The 24,580-nt window shown below is 34.4% G+C and overlaps 3 protein-coding genes and 1 long non-coding RNA gene across 8 annotated transcripts; 2 read left to right on the top strand and 2 right to left on the bottom strand.

The window, feature by feature from the left end:
• The first annotated feature begins 3,847 nt into the window (after positions 1-3,847).
• LOC117917314 (two-pore potassium channel 5) lies at positions 3,848-7,795 on the top strand. Of its 4 annotated transcripts, none has more exons than XR_004651665.1 (3): positions 3,848-5,169; positions 6,693-7,253; positions 7,343-7,795. XR_004651665.1 is itself a non-coding variant. In XM_034833543.1 (3 exons), the coding sequence occupies exons 1-3, from the start codon at positions 4,142-4,144 to the stop codon at positions 6,838-6,840; spliced, it is 1,089 nt and encodes a 362-aa protein (XP_034689434.1). In that variant the 5' UTR covers positions 3,848-4,141; the 3' UTR covers positions 6,841-7,379. The 4 variants fall into 4 exon arrangements, 2 of the variants coding, with proteins under 2 accessions (XP_034689434.1, XP_034689433.1); XR_004651666.1 differs by having other exon boundaries at positions 6,693-6,988; positions 7,062-7,379; XM_034833543.1 differs by having other exon boundaries at positions 3,848-4,633; positions 4,721-5,169; positions 6,693-7,379.
• A 7,489-nt stretch (positions 7,796-15,284) lies between these two features.
• Positions 15,285-18,256, top strand: LOC117918485. Its single transcript, XM_034835182.1, has 4 exons — positions 15,285-15,640; positions 15,902-16,482; positions 17,292-17,807; positions 17,881-18,256. Exons 1-4 carry the CDS (start codon positions 15,400-15,402, stop codon positions 18,016-18,018), a joined length of 1,476 nt encoding a protein of 491 aa, XP_034691073.1. The 5' UTR covers positions 15,285-15,399; the 3' UTR covers positions 18,019-18,256.
• Positions 18,253-19,369, bottom strand: LOC117918488. 2 transcript variants are annotated; one of them, XR_004651859.1, is made up of 2 exons: positions 18,905-19,369; positions 18,253-18,772 (listed from the first exon to the last, which is right to left on the bottom strand). It is a non-coding gene; the product is annotated as an uncharacterized LOC117918488 (long non-coding RNA). The 2 variants fall into 2 exon arrangements; XR_004651858.1 differs by having other exon boundaries at positions 18,914-19,367.
• Positions 19,370-20,604: 1,235 nt separating this feature from the next.
• Positions 20,605-23,250, bottom strand: LOC117918486 (protein RADIALIS-like 4). The gene is made up of 2 exons (XM_034835183.1): positions 22,515-23,250; positions 20,605-21,035 (listed from the first exon to the last, which is right to left on the bottom strand). The coding sequence occupies exons 1-2, from the start codon at positions 22,781-22,783 to the stop codon at positions 21,008-21,010; spliced, it is 297 nt and encodes a 98-aa protein (XP_034691074.1). The 5' UTR covers positions 22,784-23,250; the 3' UTR covers positions 20,605-21,007.
• Between the last annotated feature and the right edge of the window lie 1,330 nt (positions 23,251-24,580).

Genomic DNA, 24,580 nt, shown 5'->3' with positions numbered 1-24,580 from the left:
GCTTGTTTAGTTTCTCTAACGTTTCCTCTCAAGTTAAGGATAGTAGGAGAGACTACACACAGGGTGTTGTGAAGTTGTGGATAGAACTTTAGTAAGAATGTCAACAATAGGTTGGAACATGTTGCCTTGATAAATCCAATTTGATATTTTTTTTTCAATGGTGTTGGATAGGATTATATAACATTTAAGTTCACAATGCTAAGATCAATAATGTTGTGCCTGATCATTAGAGGTTGAGATTGCAAATTTCAAAGCTTGAAGTTAGACAATTTCAACTATTGCATTTGCAATACTATGATATTTGACCTTTTGCTTGAGTGAGGAACAATATGTTGTTTCTTAGAGCTTAGAGTGATTAATTAGATTATCACCAAGAAATATACAATAACATGAGGTTGACTTTCAATCATCAAGATTAGATTTCAATCAACATCTAAAAGGGTGATGCGTAAATCGACACATTACAATGTGAGCTCAACAACAAGCCCTCCTTTATGAACTAAAAGACGAGAGCTAGTGATCATGGGTGTAGAGATAGGATTGACATTGAGCATCTTTGCGTTAAGGAGGAGATTTCTCATTCTTCATATAACAAGCGTAATCATTTGTCATTTTTCATTCTAGCAATGATGTTTCTCAAAGCGTCTTGATTAGCTCCTTTTCTATCTTGACATTTAATGTCATTATAAAATTTTAAAAACTTTAAAGAAGCATCATCTTGACTGACGCATAATTTCAAGAATCTCAAATTTATTGGAATGCCCTTATTGTGCCCTATTATTAAAATTTCTCACATAAACTTCATACAAAATACGCCAAAAATTAATTCAAGATACTTGTAATACAAAAATACGAACAATATTGTTTCTTTAAAATTATACAACAAACAATATACATAGCTAATTAGAAATTTGCTTAACTTTTATCTCAAGTGTTTATAAGATGTAGGCAACTTAAACATATACTTTAGCCTCTTCCATGTTCATAATCATTCACTACAAATAACTTAGAAAACAAGTGCACAAATGAGATGTTCCATAAGAGTAAGCATGATAGGGAAGAAACCATAAAGAATGATGTGGGTAATTTTGAATTTCCACCTTCATTTTTTTCCTTTTTCTTCCTAAATTGTACTCGTGAACTTCCATATCCTTCAACATGGCGACAAAATTGAAGAAGTGAACTAAAAGAATGGAAAAATGGAAAAGAAAAATTAAATTTTGAAAATGAGAAAATAATTATGAAAGTTCACTTTTCAATCAAAAAAAGGTTCTTCAATGGAGATGAAAAAAATGAACCATGGTAATACCAACAAAAGTCAAACAACTAGCAGTCAAATGGAAAGTGGTGACAGTAATTTGACTACTAATTTCACCTATAAGAAAATGAACCACACAGTACGGGTGTCCCGTACGATCCACTGTAAGCACGTGAAATGTACAATCCACATAGTGGCCTTATTAGCACAGCCATCGGGTGACACCTAACAAATGGGTAGGACCGTAGGAGGATGTCACGTACACTATTACTAATGCAAACTTGGATTTTTTTTATAAGAGTATAATAGTTTTAAAAAATAATTTTAAATATATCATATTAAAAAATAATTATTTATTTCTTTTTTAAAAAAATTATACTAAAAAAAATTGTCAATTGAAAACTTGATTTAAATTTTTTTTTTGTTTAAAAAATCTACATATTAAAATCATCTCTTTAAAAAACAATTTCTAAAAAAAAAAAAAGAGAAATGAGAAATCACTTATTCAAGAGACTATTTTCTCAAAAATAAAAAAATCCATTTTTCCATTCCCTAATTTTTTTAATTAATGATATATTTATATAATAATATAATTATTATATATATATATATATATATATATATATATATATATATATATATATATATATATATATTATAAAATTAGTTAATTTTATTTACTAAATTTAATATATAAAAAATCATAATTATTGAGATATTTATCAACAATAATATTTATAGAAATATAAATTATGTTTAATATTTATATATTAATTTAAAAAATGTTTTCTTCTTGGTCATCAATTTTGTCTTTAAATAATTATAACTAATAAAATTAATTTAGTTTGATATTGTCTTGAATTAAAAAAAATATATTATCAATTTTATGTGAAAAATGAGTTTATAAAAAACAAATTTGTTATTAATTAATTAAATAATTATTTACAAAATAAATAAATTAATTTATTATTTTTCTATTTAACAAATTTGTTATATACTAAAATTAATTTAAAATTTAAAAAAAATATTATTTTTGTAATAATATCATTTAAAGAAAAAATTGAAAATTAAGAAGAAAATATTTATAAACTCATTTATAGTAATATCAAACTAAATTAATTTTATTAGTTACAATTAATTGAATTAATTTAAAGAAAAAATTGAAAATTAAGAAGAAAATATTTTTTAAATCAATACCTAAATATTAAATATAATTTATATTTTTATAAATATTATTGTTGATAAATATCTTAATAATTATAATTTTTTATATATTAAATTTAGTAAATAAAATTAATTAATTTTATAATATATATTTATAGTATTTAAATATATCATTAATTAAAAAAATTAGGAAATGGAAAATTTTTTTTTTTTTGAGAAAATTCTCTCTTCAAGATAAGATTTCTCCCAAAAGATGATTCTTTTTTAAAAGGAAATAAATAATTTTTTAAAGAGGCTATTTTAAAAGGAAATAAATCATCTCTTTCTTACTTGACAAAAATTACGATTGCTATAAAAAATCTATGAACACTTTGATAACAATGCATGTCATCTCTCTTGGAGGAAACGGATGACAATGGATGGAGTTTTTTTAATTTATCTGACACTGATTCGAGCCAAACCCATTAAAACAAGATCCGGAAGTATAGTGAAGTTGGTGACTCTTTGGAAGCGTAGAAATTGTGATGATTGGTCCTCAAATGCAGTGTTGACCAAAAATTAAACGGACAGAAAGACTAAGAGAACAAAGATGAAAGAGAGATTGATGGGTGGTGATGGAGAATGGGTGTGGGAGCTTATGATACCTATGATATTTCAATGCCTCTGGCCATGCTAGCTTTTAAAAAACCTCTGTTCACCATCACCATCACCAACCTACACCTTCGGTCTTGGTTGCTTCAATTTCCGGGCATTTTGGCCCGTCTTCACGTGCCTGCCAATCCAGCCAACGGGCATAATTCCTCGTATACAAGCAGGATGGGAGTGGTGGGGGCTTGGTTTATCTGGAGTGAGGCGTTGAGCAACCCCACTTATTTATATGCTTTCGTACCCAAATATGAGTACTTTCTCAACAACTGACGTTATAAGTTGTCTCTCTCAACACGCGGCGGAGGACCAGACGTTTACGCAACATCTAAAACACAATGGTGTCACATCTGCTGCGGAGAATCTCGAAAGTTAGGGAATTGAGTGTTTCTTTTCGAGTAGTATCGTATGTGGGGTGGACATAGGTGTGGGGCTAAGCTCATAGACTTTAGTGGTTTCCAAGTGAAATAATGGGTTGGAGGGGTATGGTAGATTAAATTTATAGGTAGACAGAGCTCTTTGAGACGTCTCGTGTGTTGTGTCCAAATGGTCTAACCAATGAGGCAATTTGGGCCAAAGTAAGAGCATCTAAAGAAAAGAAAATGCCCCCATGAATCTACACAAAATTGAACCTATGCAAGGCCTCTATGCTTAGGATATTGAAGAAATACTAATAAATAACAACATAGAATATATAGTCTTGATTGGATTGGAGTGGAGTGATTCAAAGGCATGTGATAGATCCGGTCCCACCAGAGTAAAAGGTAAACACAAATTTGATTGGGTTGGGGATGGTGGATTTGGGTTAATAGAACGAGAGAAGGAAGGAATGGGAGGAGGCAAGCCGCAAGGCAACAATTATTCCCGGAACCCAATGAGAGATGGGTGATGCTGATGCAGTTTCTTACGAAATCACTATCGGCTTCTGTGTGAGTGGGCCATCCTACCTCTCCTTCCGATGTCCAATCCAGAAGCAAAAGGGTGGGCTGGACAAGAGTACTTTCTCAACAGCATCAACGCCCATCGTGACACGGCAACACCCTCCACCCGATTGGTGTCTGAAATCCCCTGGATATGGAAATTGGATTAGAAGGGGAGCCGTTCCTGTCTTCCAGGCTCGAGCCCATTCTGGAGGTGGAGGTGGAGGTGGAGACGGAGGAGGGTGAGGGCGAGGTCGATGATCAATTCCCATTCAACATTTCGGAACCCACCATCTCCAACCAAGACATTCGAGACCCTTGTGCCCCTGGACCATCTACTACCCATTTCTTGCCGCACAAAACCATTCACCGCTGCAAGACCGCGCCGGCCTTGGCCGTTATGCGAGACGCCAAATCGCAGCCTGCCCAACTCCCCAAACCCAACTCTGACTCTACCTCCATCATCAGACAGGCCTTCTTCTTGCTCTTTCTCTATCTCTCCCTGGGCGTAGTTATCTACTCCTTCAATCGGGACAACTTCTCCGGCATCGAGACCCACGCCGTGGTCGACGCCCTTTACTTCTGTATCGTCACCATGTGCACCATAGGCTATGGCGATATCGCTCCCCTCACCCCCGCCACCAAGGTCTTCGCCTGCGTTTTTGTACTGGTGGGCTTTGGATTCATAGACATATTGTTGAGTGGGGTCGTGAATTATGTTCTTGATTTGCAGGAGAACATGATTTTGACTGGCATTCAGGTGGGTGGAGCACCAGCCGGTGGCTTTTCTGCTAGGAACTATATAGTCGATGTGGAGAAGGGAAGAATGAGAATCAGATTGAAAGTTGGGTTAGCTCTAGGAGTAGTTGTACTATGCATTGGTATGGGCACAATGGTGCTGTATTTTGTGGAGAATTTAGACTGGATTGATGCTGTTTACTTGTCTGTCATGTCAGTCACCACGGTTGGATATGGGGATAGGGCCTTCAAGACTCTGCCCGGTCGCTTGTTTGCTGCAATTTGGCTTCTCTTCTCAACCCTGGCAGTGGCTCGGGCTTTTCTGTATTTAGCAGAGGCAAGGATTGATAAGAGGCATAGGAGAATTACAAAGTGGGTGTTGCATAGGGAAATTACAGTCGAGGATTTGCTTGCGGCTGATATCAACAACAATGGTTTCATTAGGTGCCATTCTATCCTGCCAGCTCTTTTCTTTCTATTCAATTACCAATAGATTTTGTTTTCTCCTTCGCCTTTCCATTTCAATAATTCCATTAAAATGATCTTTTCTTTCTAGCTGGGGTGTTTGCTGTATTGGTATTGAAGTTATTCTTTTAACCTTTTGATTCTTGAATAGGGTTTAAGTATAGTTTAGCTACTCAGATTGAACTCTAAATCTTATTGGGGTGAATTTGCACCAGACATTAATCCAACACATAAAAACAGAGGCCTTGCCATAGGGAAAGATTTGGAGAGGAAAAGTATGATGCTTTAAACATGATTGCATGTCCCTGTCTAGTATTCTTTATGTAGCATTCGAGGGCTTATAATAAACCTTTACTCAATTTGGATGCTAGTCTCATGTATAATCTAAAGAAAAGGAAATGATTCAAAATGAGAACCCATTGTAGAGTCTTCATAATTAAACAGTATATATGGAGTCATTTTAGGTTGTTTAACTGCCATAAAATGCCCTCCTCCAGAGTGGAGAAATTAGTAGGATTTTATATGTTTCTACATTCTAATGTGAGCGTAGACAATTACAGAAAGCATAGGTGTTTGGATGCTTAAAATTATCTGTTGTATTCTATCCAGCAGAAGTTAAAACTTCATATGAGTGTCAAGCTATTCATCTTAGTTTTTCTGGTCTCTAAGGACTTCTTATATCAATGCTGGCGATTTTCTTCTGGTTCCACAAGATTCCTTTGTAGCATAGCTATCCATAGGCACCCCTTCAGATGTCTGATTCTTTATTGTTAGTTGTTTGTCGAATTTCACATCAATCCACCACTGACTTCAAATGTTTTGAGTTATAGCAAGTCATCCGTCTCATATTGAATGTGAGGGGTTGATGACTCTAACTGGAGTCTGGAGGAAAGGACTCTGCACCATAGTTTGTAAAATAAACATGGCAGTAAAATTGAAAATTATACTTGTCTATCTCTCCTGCACGTTTGTGAATGACTCGACAATTTTGAAGAAAAAAAGGGTAATGATAACAATAGAGAATACAACAAACCATCTGGTTTATGATATTTTACCAATTACATAGAGAATATGCTGGTAGTTTTTTCTCTGATACCTACCACTTATAAGACAACTATTGAAGGTAAATTATGGAAAGCAAAGAAAAAAAGGAGGAAAAGAAAACAAGAGATTCTACTGGTAGAGTCCAAGTACTGAATTTATACCATTATAGGATCATTAAGGATGTACTCTTTTTTCTGGTCATTCAAAATGATAACATGGGAATAAATGGTTTGAGTAATCCAATTGGTCAACCCTTGGATTTCAGTTTTCTTGGACTTTTCATGTCTTCAAAATGTGCAGCATAGATTAAATTATTTTTAAATAGATCTGAAATTCCTTTAAGTTTCCACTTGTATGCTGCTTCTGAATCTTTTGCTATCTGTTTAAAAGTATACAGATGAGTGCAAGTGCGTTATCAAATAGAACCTGATTTTTGCCTTTTTGTTCCTTCTATCCAGTAAATCAGAATATGTCATCTACAAGCTCAAGGAGATGGGGAAGATTGCGGAAAATGATGTATTGCAGATCTGTAATCAGTTCAACAAGCTTGACCCCAACAACTCTGGAAAAATAACCCTGCCTGATCTCTTGGAGAATCACTTGTGATGAGAAATGAAATGGTCATTTGAATTCAATGGCAGTGGCTGGGTTTTGATTTCTCTGTTCTGAGCAAAGAGGCAGGAATCAAGGCTGGCAAGTACCTTCCCAGCCTAAATTTGCAAGTGGCAAGGATATGCATTTCCATCTCTTGCAAGTAAGCTTTTGCACAAGCAACTGTAAATTTCATGGAGAGTACAGAACTCATCAAATTCTTTTTGTGATATCAGAAGAAAAAGGAATGACAGAAGAAACAGATTGAAGACACTGGATGCTTTCTCTCATGTGGCTTCTTCTCTTTACAAGATAACATTTTGTTAAGAAATCTAATAGGCATGGAGTCTTTCAAATTGTATGATGTATTGTTTGATACTAATGATCTCAAAAGTGAACAGCAATGAGAAAGGATCAAATGCCATGGGGTTGGTTTCCCTTTAGTTACTGATTTTCTTCTTTGTATTTTGCTCTAGTTGTGGGTGAACTCTCTTATTGAGCTTTTAGAAATGTGCAGAGCTCTGATGGGACCAACTACATCATAGTCATCATTGGAAAATCCAAAAGAAATAAAAAAAAAAGGATGGTGATGAAGAACACAGAGCCTGTGCTGTCATTTTCACCAATGCCTTGCAGCCTGGTAGGAGGAAGCTCTGGGCCCTTATAATGGACCAAAAATATGTGAGACTATAGAGAATAGACAGAGTGGAGCACTGGAAGACTGGCTAGTTCCTCCATCCAATTCCACAGATATTGGCAGCCATGAATTGTAGTTTCCCCTCTATCGTGGTAAGGAAAATGATGGTTCAAAGCTTTACTAAAATGTACAGTAATATTGGGAGTGGACTGTTAGGGAGTGATGCTGATGTTTTGGTTACTTTTGTTTGTTTCTTTATCAAATGTGCCAAGTTTAAAATTGTTGCATTCAGCTGTAACCTATTGTCAACCAGTTCGGAGCATATTCCTAAAAGCTAGCATAAATTTTCTTTATGAAAAGGACCCTTCATTTATAATGACCTAGACTTTATTAAGAATGATTAATCTCTTTTTTGGGGGATGACTCCTTGATAATGCAAGTACTCATTAACTTATGTTAGCTAACTTTTGTGTTAATCCCTTGGAAGAGAGGGCCCTCTGCCAATTATAGTCTCCATTACTTTGATTCATGATAGAGGACCTAACATTTGAAAAGCACATCTCTGTGTTCCTCAAAAGCTAGAATGGATTAATCACAGGGAAGGCATAGAAATTCAATAATCAGGTCCCAACTTTTTTATTAGAGGGACACCCAAGATGTTAATTACTCAAAATGGAACCTATTCATAATGTACAAGAAGAACAAGGTTTCTAATATCCTGCTATGCATATTCTAGGCCAGCAGAGAAGGACAAGAAAAAATTACTTGCCATATGGGCATCACTACAAACCCTTCTGCACTGCCTCTCTCCTTCAGAGTCAAGAACCAGAGCTCTCTTTTTGAGTTCTGCTTTTGCTTGCCTCTCCATTGCCTTTTTCACTTTCCTATGGGCAGAATTCTGCTTTCATCCGGCTAGTGACTCGGCCCATTCAAAGAATTAATGTTTAACCTATTTACTACACCTAATGTTGTCATTGTTCTGTGTCTTTCTCCCTCATTGGATGCACTGAATGATTGCTATAGGCTCCTTACGTTAAACTTACCTGATTCATATCTGCTATATCAGCAGTAAGAAGACTCAGTCCAATATAACATCAGTCCAAAAATAATCCCCACTGGTCATTGTGTAAAGGGCAAGAATCATGGTTAGAAGGTCACTTTTATTACTTTGAATGCCTCATTTAGACGTGCCCCAATCCATAACAAGACTTCATTAAAGCTTCATACCAACGGAAAAGAACGTGAGAAAAGAGATGGAAGGAAAGATTTTGAGAGTCAAGGGTTAGCATCATAACACCAAGGAGTTGGCTTGGCGTAGAAAGAACAAAAAGGATGGAGAGATAGTATAGAGTTGAGTGAGGTTGAAGCCTGATTTGCAAGGAAAGAAAGCAATTTATCCCCTACTGAATTAACATCTTTCCAACTCCACCAATTAACATACCTCCCCCTCTGTCGGTTACAACCCAAACACCACCCCCCACCCCAACTTGTTTTCACGGATGTTTCTTCTGCTCTTTCAATGAATCATTGACTCCGCCTTGTCCCATTGGATGATCCGTCGGCTGCTTCTGTTTGTAGTTTGTACATACTCACCAGTCGTCACCACCCCCAATAAACCACCTGTTCCAATGTATATACAAAAGTTGCTTGCAAGTTGAAGATTGTTTTGTGTGTGAGTGGTCTAGTTGCCTTGATGCCTTCCAACCAACCCCAATTGGACTATCCATTGGGGTAAGCAAACTAACATTGTATGCGGACTATACCCACTTTGAGGATTTGTTGTAAGGATGCTTGGTGACAAATTAGGTCATTTTCCCCATAGACTCCAAGATATAGCATCACCCCATCACCCCATCACCCTTTCTAATTCATAGGAGGGAAAGACGCAAGGGAGATTCTTTAAACACACAATCTCATTTGGCCAGGCCATGTTCTAGGGAGTGAGGAATTGCCACCCTTTCCGATTCATAGGAGTGAAAGACGCAAGGGAGATTCCATAAACACACAATTTCATTTGGCCAGGCCTTGTTCTAGGGAGTGAGGAATTGGGGAAATATCTGCTGGAATTCAAGAGTTTTTATTTTAGTTTTATTGCCTAACTGTACCACATACTTTAACCAAATATATTTTTCATTTAGGCCCACAAAATAAATAGTAAAATATACCAACTATTATAGTTTTTCATTTAAATAAATAAATCAAATACATGTTCATGTATGTTTTATAAATTTTTATATTTTTCATTTTTGGTTTGATCCAAAAAAACAACGGTAATGCATTAAAGAACTTAAGAGTGTGTTTAACAGTAATCACAAAAAGTGTTTTCAACTATTTTAACACATAAAATATAAAGATTTTTAGGTGGTAAAAATATTATAAACACTTTTTAAAATCATTGTTAAAACGGACTTTGGGATGAATTTTTTTTTTCGTTGTTTTTCCTATTAAATTTTATTTCTTTTTAAAATACAAAATTAATGCATGCATGAAAAGGTTAAAAAGGCATACAAAGAAAATGAAATTAATAAATGGAAGGAGAAAAATTATAGAAATAAATAGACTTTAGAGGAAAAAAATTAAATAGTGAATTACCAAAAAAAATTAAAGCGTAAATTATAAAACACACCCATGTATTTTTACTTGTGCCTCAATTTAATTCTTAATTTTTTTTCAAATCAAGTTTAACTATAAACTATGCTCAAATAATAGATCATTTTTAAAAAAAATTATAAAAAAAGAGTAAATAAAATAATGTAATAATGCATTAATTAAGATTTCATTGTAATAAGCATATGAGTATTAATATGAGGTTTTTATATAATATTTGGATACATCCTTTGTGATGTGAGCTTTTCTATTCATTTATGAAAAATTAAAATATGGTCTTAATAAATTTCAAGAGTTTCTCCATTTTCCATTTTTTTTTAAATAAAATATGATAATCTAGATAGAAATAGAGGGAAAAAAATAAGAAAAGAAAACTTTTTAAAAAATAAAATAAAATTGATGTTTAATGTGAATAGAATTAGAGAATAAAATAAAATTAAGAATAAAATGAAATTAAAATACAAATTTAAGCCCAATACCATTTTTTTCTAAAACATGGAATACAATGGAAGAAAAAAAAAAGGAGTGGAAGGTTAAACCCTATTTGGTGACTATCTTCCAAAACGGTTCTAAAAAATAGTTTTTGAAAATAATTTTTAAAAACAATTTTATAATGTTTTGTTAAATAAAAGTTTATTTAAAAACATAACATGTTATTAACTGTTTTTAATATTTTTAAATATGTTTTACAAAATATTTTTTATATCTAATATTTTATTTTTAGCCATTCTACATATTTGTATAATTATATTTTAAAACAACCTTCGAAAATAAGTAAAAACAATATAAAATAACTCAAAAATATTACCTAAAACACTTTTATATATATATATATATATATATATATATATATATATATATATATATATATATATACATATATATATTTATGAAAAGAATATAGTTTTTGAAATAACAAATATGTTTTCTTGTTTTTTGGTTTTGGAGAACATAAAACTGTTTTTAAAAACAATTGTTAAATAAACCCTTAGAGTTATGGAAAAATACTTTTTAAAACACTTCCCTAAATTAAAAATAAATAAAATAGGACAAATTTTTATTAAAAAATTATTTTTGAAAATATACTATTTTTAAAAAATAAATTTAAAATTTTTTTGGGTGTTTTTTAAGAGTATTCTAAGAAATAGTTAAAGAGACAAATATGCTAATTTTTTTGCATCATATATAAGTTACCAAACAAATCTTAATTTTGAAATAATTAAGAATTATTCTTTCTCTCTCCTGTTAAAAAATTAATGTTCTAGTAAAATAATCAGAGTTGGTTTGAAATTCTTAAAAGGGGAAACCCCAAAGGAGATTCTTCAAACAAGAAAATTCATTCGGCCAGGCCTTGTTCTAGGGAGTGAGGAATTAGGGAAATCTCTGCTTTTATTTTATTTTATTTTATTTTTGCCTAACTACACCACATGATTTTCCCAAATATATTTTTCATTTAGACCACCTGAATAAATAGTAAAATATACCAACTATTATAATTTCTCATTTAAATAATAATAATAATAATAATAATAATAATAATAATAATAAAAGAATTTAAAATACAAGTATGTTTTTTCTCCATTGTTTTTCCTATTAAAGTTTATCACTATTTAAAATATAAAATAAATGCATAAATGAAAAGGTTAAAAAATAAAAAATTCCAAGAAAGTTCAATCAATCATAAATATCCAGCCATTCTTATATGAGTATTTCCATTCATTTATGATAGAAATTAAAATATAGTGTTCATAAATTTCAATTTTTTTTCTATTTTTTTTTAAGTTTTTACTTGAAATATGTTTAGTCTAGATATAAATAGAAAAATGGAAAAATAAAAAAGAATAGAAAATAAAAGAAAAGAAAACTATTTACATTTTAAAATCAAATTAATGTTTAGTGTAAATAGAAATAGAGAATAAAATAAAAACAAGTGTAAAATTAAATTAATATACAAATAAATATAGTTTTAATATCTTTTATCAAATGATTTCAACTCTAAACACATTCAAATAAATAGACCATTGTACAATCGAATGAAAAAAAATGGTCTTAATAAATTTCAGTTTTCCATTATTTTCCCAAAAAAAAAAACTTATTTTTAAATAAAAAATGAAATAGAAATAGGCAAAAATGAAAAAAGAAAAGAAAATTAAAATACAAATTTAAGCCCAATAACTTTTTTTTTCTCTCTCAAAATATAATGAAAGAAAAAACAGATAATCAAATAAAGAATAAAAAATAGTAAATGTTTTCGAAAATGGTTTTGAGAAATAGTTTTTAATAAATGTCTTCTAATGGTATCTAGAATAAAAGTTTGCTTAGTAACTTAAAATATTTTGTCTTTTTATGTTTTTTTTTTAGAAAAAAAAAACTATAGTGATTTATTTTCAATTATTATTTATATATTTTATAATTACTTTTTGAAACAAGCCTAAACAATAATTGAAAATAATAGAAAAATAACCAAAATACTTATAAGAAAACAATCTATTTTATGTTTCTAAGAACAAAAAACTTTTTTTTGTTTTTTTTTTTTTGTTTTTAGGTTATCAAATATATTTTCATATTGTTTTTTTTTTTACTTAAAAACAAAAAATTGTTTTTGAAAATAGTTTCCAACATATACCTTAAATTATGTTTGGTTGGCAAAATAAGATAGGATAAGATATTTATTATATCTTATTGGATAGAAAATATATATTCGATATTATTTCGGATGAAATATCATGATATATTACATTGAATGGATATGATATAACAAAGCTATGTATTTGATGGAATATGTCATCTTTATACTTATATTTAGTTTGCAAAATAAATAAAAATAAAAAATTATTTTTCAAGATCAATATTTGTTTAAAATAAAAATCATATTGTATTCTAATATTTACTAAAAAAAATGAAATTTCTCCTATGACATAAAGAAATTGTTAAATATATAAAATTTAATAAATATTTATTTATTAATAATTTTCTTGATTAAAATATTTAGAATTTATAAAAAAATTATATTATATTATTCAATATATAATTTTTTTATGTATTAAATAATATATTTTAGTATTATTTATAATATATTTTATAAATATTTTTAGTTCTTTTTTAATTAAATGTTTTAATTTTCAATCATTTTTTTTTCAAAATAAGTAATATAAAAAATAAAAAATAAAAAATAAATTTATGATTTATGGGATATATATTAGCTTACATCTTTACTTAGAATTAACATATTTCTTAGTTTAAAATTAACATATCTAATATGGAAGGTGAGAAAATAAAAGTTATGCTTAAAGGAGAAAAACATCCAAGAGGGGGGTGAATTGGGTTTTTTAAAAACTTTTTCAATACAACAAATTCAAACACAATATAAACAAGAAATAAAGAGATAGAGTTAGAGAATTTAAACTCAAATTTTATAGTGGTTCGACACTTCCTTGACTACGTCCACTTTCCTTAATCTCCTAACCGAGTGAGGGTTCCACTAACTTGAAGTTTCAACCAAGCTTCTAATCATTTACATTTGGATTCCGGCTCCAATGGACTTTTACATAATCTCTTCAATATTCAAACCTCTTAAAGTTTTTAACACTTAAGTTTTACAAGAAATAAACTCTCAACCTAGCTCAAATATAACTCAAATACAAAACAAATCCAGGATGACTCACAAGGGTGCACTAAAAGATATGCAAGTAATGGTTTTAATGCACTAAGAAAGAAATGAGAGCTTTTAAGCCAAGAACAAGTAGGTAGATAATTGATTGTAGGTGTTTTCTATGTCATAAATGAAGTGGAGCTCTCAATTTATAGGTTTCTAAGCTTGGGAGCAAAAAGCAGCCTCGACCAGTCCAGCTGGGGGCCGACCGATTCATTAGCCGTTGGAGCATTTAATGTTTTGGCAGGTTACTGTTGTCTTGACCGGAGGTCGACTGGGAAGGAGTGAACCTCAACCGGGAAGAGGAAGCTACTAGATGAGAGAGAGTGTTTTTGGCACTCCTCGATCGGACCTCAACCGGACAAGGGCAACCGGTAGACCGGTTCCCCAATCAGTTGAGCCGGTTGGCCAGAGTCTCGACCGGTTCAACCTTTTGACCCCGAAAACCTATCATTTTCAATTCTTTTATTTTCTAACACTTAGGCAAGGTTTTTAGGTAAAATAATATACTAATTTTGACACGTTTTGCCTAAGGTACATTTGATAAAACTCAAGTTTTAATGAAATCAAAATTTTAAAGAATAAACGAGTTTTCAAATATGCATGAAAAAAGGTATGAAAAACCTAATTGCACCCATGCATTTCATCTTACATTTGTTTCCTATGATCATAAGTTTTCCAATAGTCTCAATCTTATATCCATTTGGTCATTTGATGAATTTCTGAATTTATACCTAAGATTTTTTATCATTCAAACCAATTAGTCACTTAACCATGGTTTATTATCATCAAAATCCAATTGGGAGAACCCTTACGCTAACAGAAGACATATAAATAAGAAAATAGATAATATATCTCACAATTTATCATTTCTAGTATTTGATTGGATATAAAATAAGTGAAATATTTTGTCATATTCCGTTAGTAATGAAATATAAACTCTTTTAACTAAAACCATGGAAGGTGAAACGAACCTCGTGAACGTCAAAACAAGTTTGTAGTAGCCTAATAAATTTTTTCTTCATCCATTCTTAAATTTTCTCACATTTTTTTAGATAGAAATTAAAGATTTTAAAGTGCTTAAGTTTCTTCTATTATATACTTTTTCACCAGGATTAAATAAAAAAATTAAAATAAATAGAAAAAAGAAAAAGAAAAAGAAAAAGAATAGGGCCTCTTCTTTGGTTTGACTTTCAAGGCAAATTCTGTCTGGTTCTTCTCCTTTATGAACATGACCCCGTCGGTAACAACTGTAGGTGGGCCCAGAAAAATACCCACCTAATATCTGAATGCATTGTAGCTTTTAGTAGAAGCCAAACAATCCAACAAAAATACTTTTTCAAGGGAAAAAAGAATTTATAAAAGTAGTACATTAATTTATTTTCTTGGAGGAAAGTTGATGGTGCATGCCAGCAGTTTTAGATATTAGAAAGAGAAAGTGAACGGCCCAGATGGAGTTTGGAGAGATCCAATCTGATCTATCTGATCTATCTGATCTAGGTCATAAATGAATGGTTACTTAATATTGTATGATTCATTAAGTCAGCAGTGGCCCGTGGTTATAAAAGAAGAAAAATTATGTGGGAAAGGCCAATACTACCTGCAAGCCTGCGACCCATGTTCTGAATCTCTATTTATTTCAAGCCATAACAGCTACTCTGGGCTATCTCTAGAGCGAATGGCGAACACCATGAGAATAGCCGTGGAGGAGTTGTTTGTGGTTTTTTTCATGGCAAATGTGCTTATGTTCTGTGTTTCTTTTGCAACTGGAAAGCAGAATATGTCGGCAGTTGGAGACCCAGGAATGGCGAGAGATGGGCTGAGAGTAGCATTGGAAGCTTGGAACTTCTGCAATGAAGTTGGCAGTGAAGCTCCTGGCATGGGGAGCCCAAGAGCTGCTGATTGTTTCGATCTCTCAAGTAAGCTCAATCACAAAAGAATCAAAAGAGTAAAGAGAAGTGGGCGTTCATTATTTTACCTTTCCCCTGCATCAGATCAGGCAAAACCTGCATTTTTTTTTCTTTCCTTGATAAAGTTTACAGTATTCTCAAAAGAGTATTGAGTAAATGCCTTCATTTATAGCTTCCATTTATTTGAGTTAATGTTCCAAATGCCAAAAGGTATTTGAACAAATTTTAATTACTGATACTAACTTTTCTTGTTCTGTATGAATGGGTCAGGTTCTTCTCTGAATCACATGGTGACAGAAGCTGATAACAAGCTAGGGGTGGGAAAGCAATTTCCTGGGTTGAGCCCTGGAGCTCTGAACAACCCGGACCTTTATGCAGCACAGAAGGAGCTGTATCTTGGTTCTTTATGTGAAGTTGCAGACACCCCAAAGCCATGGCAATTTTGGATGATTATGCTGAAAAATGGCAACTATGACACCAAGTCTGGTCTGTGTCCCTGGAATGGGAAAAAGGTACCTCCTTTTGGTACAGGAAATTTCCCTTGCTTTGGACGTGGGTGTATGAATCAACCCCTCTTGTATCATCAACAAACATATTTATCAGGGGATGGTACAATGAGAGGAAGTTTTAATGGAACTTATGATTTGGGTTCTGATATTGGGGGTGGGCTCAATGGCATCTCTTTCTTTGAGGTTGTTTGGGAGAAAACAGTTGGTGTTGGAAGTTGGGTATTTAATCATAAGCTCAAAACTTCAAAGAAGTATCCCTGGCTGATGCTGTACCTCAGGGCTGATGCAACCAAAGGCTTCTCTGGAGGGTATCATTATGACACAAGAGGAATGCTCAAAATTGTAAGTAGAAACTCGCTACAGTCTAGTATTTCTTGGTAAATAATTCAAAACCCCATTTAGATTTTTTTTTTTCTACTCCTCTTCAATGGCCAAGACTTGAAAAAAAAAAAAAAACAAAAAAAAAAGGAGAAAAAAGAAAAAGGAAAGAACCAATTCTCTTTTCCTAGAAGTTTTTGTGATGATTAGATAGATCTTCTCTTCCTAACTTCTTCTGAAAAATTGATCCTTTGATAAAATACAGATAGAAGTCCCCACACGGACAGCTAACTGGTTTCCTCTAATCTCAACCAAAGCTAATTTCATTTCAATTATAAATTTGAAGACAGGGCAATGCATTATTAATTAGTAAATTTTCATTGTCTTTTTTGCATGAATTGAATAATGACATGGTCTTTCTGAACCGAAGTCTATATACTTATCCCATCAAACATATGTGCCCTTTTTTTTTCTCCCCTTTATTGTAGTTTAGAATTTTCAACTGGGTTGGTTTCAACTGGTACATAGTCTACATGAAACAGATAGACAGATCCAGTGAAGGTCCTAATGTTATATGGTTTTTAAATAATGGAGTAGATAAGCCCTACATTTGAGGTTTGGTGACACATTTCTTTGTATTATTTTACATTATCATGTATCAAGTAGGATCGGAAAAGGGCAAAAAAGAAGAAAGAAATGGACATTTCCCAATTTAGAGTCCATCTAGTTTTCAATCTATTGTTTCTCAACTACTTTTAGGTAATTGAAGAATGTTAGAGCCTGTCCATTGTCTACTCCATATTCCGTTACTTACAAGTTGAGTTGATTTTCAGCTTCCAGAGTCACCTAATTTCAAGGTCAGAGTGTCTTTGGATGTAAAGCAAGGGGGAGGGCCCAAGAGCCAATTCTACCTTATAGATATTGGCAGTTGCTGGAAGCACAATGGTGAGCCCTGTGATGGCGACGTGGTCACAGATGTAACCAGATACTCTGAGATGATCATAAACCCTGCAACTCCTGCATGGTGTAGCCCCAAGGGCCTGCAGAACTGCCCTCCATACCATATCACTCCAAACAACACAAAGATTCACAGGAACGACACAGCCAATTTTCCATACTCAGCTTATCACTACTACTGTGTTCCTGAGACTGCCCAGTATGCAGAGAAACCTTTCAGCACTTGTGATCCTTACAGCAATCCACAGGCACAAGAGTTGGTTCAGTTGCTGCCTCACCCCATATGGGCAGAGTATGGCTATCCCACCAAACAAGGGGATGGTTGGGTTGGGGATGCCAGGACTTGGGAGCTTGATGTGGGTGGGCTTTCCAGTAGGCTCTACTTCTATCAGGTCAGTAATTTGTAAACATCTCATAGAAAAGTTGTCATGGACTTATCTGATTGATACCCTTCTTCTGTTGCAGGATCCAGGAACCTCTCCTGCTAGGAGAATATGGACATCCATTGATATGGGGACCGAAATTTTTGTTACTGACAAAGAAGAAGTTGCGGAGTGGACTCTCAGTGATTTTGACGTTATCCTCACATCTCCAAATCCATAAATCAAGTTTCCTGATATTTTTTTTTTCCTTTTTCCCATTGATGTTTTACTTATTCTTTCTCTCAAGTTAAACAAGAGGAAGAAAATGCCTTCTGTGATTCCCACAGATACAAACCTTGGGATGGGGAAGCTGAACAGGCCAAAAAGGGCAGGGCTTCATCATCCATGAGGCTTACATGTAACAATATCAGTTCAAAGAATCCAAAGGAATGGATTTTTAGCTTTGATCCCAAACTCAATGGAAAGCTTGATGATTTACATTACATGAACATCTCCGAATTATTCAAAATGGAAGCTAATATTTTCTGAGACAGTGATGCCTGGGGAAAATGGTTCCAGGCAACTTGTAACTGGAATCAATAAGCTAGACTCTGTTTAATGTTTTGAATCTCTGGACCACATCAAAGGAGGAAAAAGAACAAAAAAGGAAGTTTAAAGAAAAAGCAATGTGTTTGACATCTGCAATACATGCAACAAACAGTTAACATCAAGTTAGTTAGGATGTGGGAAAAAGATATTCCTACAACCATGTGGGTTGAGCACCTAACTTGTACCAAATTTTTAATGTCAACTTGACAGATGATCATCCACAGAGGCAGAAACCTCCTGTTTTGTAATAAAATGAGAAGGGGGGCTGTTCAATTGTCCTGATAGGAGATCCTCAAAGATTTTTATGTTCTCCTTGCATGTGATATCCCACTTTCGAGGGTCTGTGTTGACTCTTGTCCATGCATGAAACACAGCCTTTTGTCAACCTTCCAACAAAAAGATGGAAGTAATTTGGATGTTAGGTGAACCATTGTTGAGTAAAAATGCTAAAAATTCTGGATATTTGTCCAGAGGCAAGAAATAGAAAACACTGCCATACTAGAATCAAGTGTCCGCACATGTCCCACCTGGATTCCAAGTTGCTTCCGCCCTTGCCCATTGGAATTCAGCTTGATTTTCAACTGACGATCTGATTATGGCAATAGCTAGGAGAAAATATAGTTTTTTGCAGGAAGGTTGCATGCTGGAAACTTTGGCAGACATGACAGTTTCCGGTGAGTGCAGAGATGGGTGGTTTAAGGTTGGTCTGGGCCATCCATTTGCTATATGCACACTGAAGTCATTTCCTTTTCAGGGACCTATTGCTAGGCTGTTTTGCTAATCACCCGAGGCAAAGAAAGAAAGGAAATAATAGCAATAATAGGATGGATTGAGAGTAGTGGTAGTACGGTACTGGAAGGATTGCAGTACAGTCCACACTTAGTTAGTACAAGCAAAATGGGTAGTACATTGTGAAGTGGTCAAACTAGAATGTGATAGTACAAGGGTGTACTATTCCCCTCCTCTCCTTCCTTTTGGGGAATACGGCTTGCACAGTAACACATCTGTGCATAAAAAGAGTACTTCGGTGGTTTGGAGATGAAGGAGATGATGTAGAGACAGAGAGGCAGAAGGTGGGCTTGAGATTGAAGCGCGAAAACACAGTAAAAACAAGGTAAAAGTAAATGGAGACAAGAGGAAGACGGGGACGAGGTAGTGCATGGATGGAACTATTAACAGAAGAATGTTAAGCTGTTTTTGCTCTACCCATGCACTGCCTCTTCCCTGGCTCTGTCTCTCCTTTACTCCTCCCTTTTTCTTTTTGTTTTATTGATCTCTGTGTATTAAATTATTAATCATGCCCTGCTTTTAGATTTTGGAACTTCCATGAAATTGAAATGTATTCAAAGTTCAAATCCCTTCTTCTCTACACATGTAGAATAGAAGGTTTGGTTAGTTATTTTAGGAGTCCAGACAAAATGGCCTCCCACAAGAATTGTCACTGTGGTTCATCAAATCTCATCCCCAGAACACTCATTCTCACACACAGCACATTTCACATGCCACCCATGATGCACAAGATACTTGACAAAATAACAACTTTCCTGATTAATCACCCCCAACAAAGGATCTGTGTTGCAGAGGGAAACAGACCCCTTCTCATATCTGTGGGGGGCTTCCCTCCACGTGTCATTCCAGTTGGCTCGACACCAACAATATCCACCTTTTTTAGATTGTTTTACGATCAAAATAGTTCTCTCTTATGCTTCTTTTGAATTGGATACTGTGGATGGGCACAAGGAGAAAGTAAGGCAGGCACAGGCACACTCGCGGGCTCAACCACAATTAAATGAATAGATGGCCAGTGACACAGCAGACTATGAAATGGGCAGGGGCCATTCTGTTTGGGTTTGAAGCTTGGGCTCTCTTATCATTTTATTGAAATGGGCTCCTTTCTATGATCCACCCAGAAAATGTGTCAAATTCACGGGGGCCCGGCCAGTTCTATGCCAAGGGAACAGATCTACAAACTGTACAGCGTTTGGGCTGGATGGTGCCTCAGCATCCACTACCGGGGATGATCATGGGTCCAATGATGCCAAAATGGATAGCAAAGAAAAGGGTTTTGTGCAGGAAGGAACTTTTTTTATACTAGACTGGCTTTTATTTGTTGTAATCTTGTATACAAGCAATGTTATGATGCTTTCTGTTTATTATGATGAACCTTCTTGGGACTCTTTATCATGTCTTTTAGATGCCCAGGACCAATAATAATACCATTTTGAAATAGGTGAGGCACATTAATAGTAGATAATTTTCAGCAGCAACTCAGGGTTCAGACATCCATAAACATGGTGTAACCAGGTGGTTGCTTGATACACTCTTCAGCACATTTCTCATTCATCATACTAAATCAAGAAACATCTGATAACCAAGTGAAACATGGGATGTTATATTTTGGGAATCAGAGTTCTCCAATTTGGAAATTTTATCCTTCTGAAATGCAGTCACTAGCAATTTCTGATTTACAATTGAGAAGAGATCATTACCCTGACAACATACTAAAAGTTCTAAATAAGAAAAACCAATGCACTAACCATAGTCCAGCTGTAATGTTCATTGCTGAGCATGAGCTGAATTAAGAATCAACTGCTTTGATGAATGGTTATTGACCCCACTGATCACTTTATGTCCAATTGAACCAGCAACCTGTAATCACATACTCAGCAAGATCAGAGAATCAATGTACTCCAAATTGCTTTTAGTAATAATAACAGACCACAAAAAGACAAGTAGAGAGCCAAACTACATAGAATTTTGCCCATTTTCTGTGGCAACTATTTTGCAAATGTTGATAGCTTCGTCAGTTAAGAGGTGGAAAGGTAATATTCCTTTTTTCCCTGCAGTGTCAACCAAAAACCAAAACTCTTACTTCAACCCTAAACTTGTTAGAAGAATGATGGTAAGAGAATCATTTACTTCAGAAGCCCAACCAAGGAATTTGGAACATCAATTTGGAAGAGATGATGGAAGCAGGAGTATACATAGGCTTATAAACAGTGGAAAGCCATCTTAGAGGTTTAAGTTTGTTTGCTGCAATCTATTTTTCAAAAACAACATATATGTATATGGGTTGATGATGATGTTCCAAACTCATTTTCAATTTGTTCAATAGATTGCTTCTGGGAGAATAAAGAGGAGTCATCTCCATTTTCTTCGGCATGTTTGCGAAGGATCACTGCAAACTGACTTTCCTGAATATTCATAACTCCTATTTATTACATACACAGTTAGCTTACAGGCTACAGCATGATAGATACAAAAGAACAGGGAGCAACAAAGGATGGAAGAAAGGCCAAGAAGGATGCAGGAGAGGTGGTGAGAAAAGACAGATGACCCTGATTCAACTAAACATATGGCCATCTGCAGAGGGGGAAGGTGCAGCAGGACTCATGTAGCCAACTGCAAACCATCCAGAAAAAGGTTTATGGAGTTGAATTGAGTTAAAACAGATGCTTCACGAAAAATAGAAACTTTCCAGACTTCGAGTATTCTGTGATTATGCAGGATAAAAATACTGTTTTTCGGAACACAGTTGACAATCCAATGTAAAAACTGCATTTTGATGACTCTGCAGATGTTTCAGGCCAAAGTGAATAATAGGAGTCAGGGACTATAACTTTAGAAGATTTCGGTTTAATTCTAAAGAGATTTTAGACAGCAATACAATCAGAAACCCAATGATGTAGCAATTCCCTGATGCTGTGTTTGGTTGCTGAGAACTGGAGGAAAAGACAAGAAAATAAAAGAATGACCACAGCCTTATATTTTCCAAATCTGGATCCTTGAGAAACAGAAAAACAACAAATCAGAAACTGTTCAACACTTTTTTTTCATGGAAGATCTCAAATTTTCTCAACAGCCAAAAGTAGCTCCAATGCTTTGACCTGAAGAGATGAATTGGAGAAAGCCCTAAAACAATATATGCCAAGATGTTTAAACAAACAGCAGAGAGAACCATAATCAAGCTGTCATTAGAATCATTCATGGGAAGCAGAATATAAGATGATGAGAATTGATAAATAAAAAGAAAAACAGGAGGTACCCAGATGCATAAAGCATCCAATAAGGCAAATGGTGCAACAAAATTGAAAGTCTCTGCCAATAATTGGTAAAGAGATTGCATACTTGTGATCTTGGTCGGTCCAACACTCGAGTTGAACGCAGGGCTGAGCCTCACCCAGTTTATGATCCATTTCACCAGACTCGATGAACTGCAAATCCTGCAAGAGAATAACATAATGATTCTCAACCTCCTCCGCACTCTTCCCTCCCACCATGGCTGCCACGACCTTCCACCGATCTGGGTCTCGTTCATCCACCACTGCCAGAGCTAGCTCAAACGACTTGTTCTCCTCCCAACTCCATTCACACAAAACATTTGGAAAATCATCCATACCACCCACGGGCCTCTGCAACCCCTCCCCTATCCCTTTTGATTTGATTTTATTAGGAAATTAAGGAAGGCCCAATCATTCACTTACATTCTAGTACTCATCGAAACAAAAATCATTGGGGAGAATCTTTTCTGGGACTCTGTTTGATTCTCTCCTTTATCAGATTCTAGAAACCCCGTGTTTGTGGAGGGTGTCAGATAAACTACTACCTGCAAATATTTTTCTGTTTTCCCCTTTGTTTTTTGTTTTTGTTTTTCTCCTCCCTATTCCACTTATATGATATACCCACAAAGCTGTCAGTCATACGATCACAGATAACACCCTCAAATTTTGAAATTTTAAAGCCATGGTCATATAATTGGAAAGTAAATATCCCATAGACAACCAAATCCACCATTCACAGTTTGTTGCCAAACCCAGAATCCGGATCTCATTAAACATTTCCTTTTTACCAATTCTAGCTGGATCCCAATTGGTTTTGGATCCGAAACCCTGGCATCACATTCAAATCAGAGGTTAATAAGTCTAATAATGGAAAAGAGCCGACAAATTTTTTTTCCCAAGCAACTTTATTTAGCATTTTCTAGCTTGCAAGACAAGAAAGAGACCCTTGTGGGTGGGATTGATTGCCCATTCCCTTGATTTTTCTAGGTTATCAAGCAATCACAACAAGGTCATTTTCAAAGACTTTTTCTTGGGTTGGAAAAGACTCTGAGAGGTAAAAGAAAATGAATCAATGGCTCCAAACTGTTCAAAAGAAAACTTTATTTTCCAGTTTTCCGCATTGGCTGCGTCAGCAAGTGAAAATTAGTCTAATCATCTCCAATTTCTTTCCAATTTTTCTCTTCCTTCTATTAAGTTATTCGGGTAGGATTAGCCTTTTTGTTAGATACTGTTCACCTGTCTCCTTCACTCCGGACATTTTCGGACCCAGTCGGATTTGCATCATATCTCTGGGCTTTGCTCATCCCCTCATCTACGTCTCTCTCTTTATTCAGTCATATTCCTATCCAATCTGAAACAAGTCGTATGGGTGGGGGTTTTAGCTCTCTATAATTTTAATTTTTTAAATATTTTGTTATTAGTGCGATGAGACAGAAAATGGACAACTCTTATAAATAAAAGGGAGATGCATGCCCACGATGGATCTGTTCTAGAAGGCGTTGGAAAGGCACTATTTTCCTCCGGTCGTGGATGATGGCCATGGGATATAAATTCCTCTTCCTTTTTTGCTTACACGATATGACTTTCCCGATGTGTATCCTTCTAGAAATGGAGCATCCTATGCGTGGAGAACGAGCTCTTCCTCAAAGGTCAATGGTGGATAATTCTACGGCAGGATTATGTGATGAAAACCTTGACCATCTTGATGTAAGACCAAGGCCCCATGTGATAACACCTTACCTTATTCGTGTGACACGTTTAATCCATGATTACTCTCACGTTTAAAGCACGTTGCATGTCGTATCTATGATTACTTTCATGTTAAAAACTTAAAACACGTTGCATCGTGACTGCCTAGGATGTTGCACCCACAATTGCCTAGGACAAGCGAGGTCGGAGGGTAAATTTTGTGATTGTAACATGATCCATGTTCATTATCATGGTTAAAGAGTTGCCTCAAACGGATCATTTGCACCCGAATTGTAGTGCTTAATAGTAGGGATCGCAATTCATGTTGGTAGATGTCATGTAACTTATTTAATAATTAGGTTGAAGTTCTTCTTATTTGAGTCAATATTATTAACCTCATCAACTGTACTTATGACTTGATTGAATGCATATTAACATGAATTT

Source organism: Vitis riparia, chromosome 7 (genome assembly GCF_004353265.1).
Source record: "Vitis riparia cultivar Riparia Gloire de Montpellier isolate 1030 chromosome 7, EGFV_Vit.rip_1.0, whole genome shotgun sequence".
In the NCBI taxonomy this organism is placed as follows: domain Eukaryota; kingdom Viridiplantae; phylum Streptophyta; class Magnoliopsida; order Vitales; family Vitaceae; genus Vitis; species Vitis riparia.
Note: the sequence above shows the minus strand (reverse complement) of the source record. Positions and strands in the feature narration are given on the sequence as shown.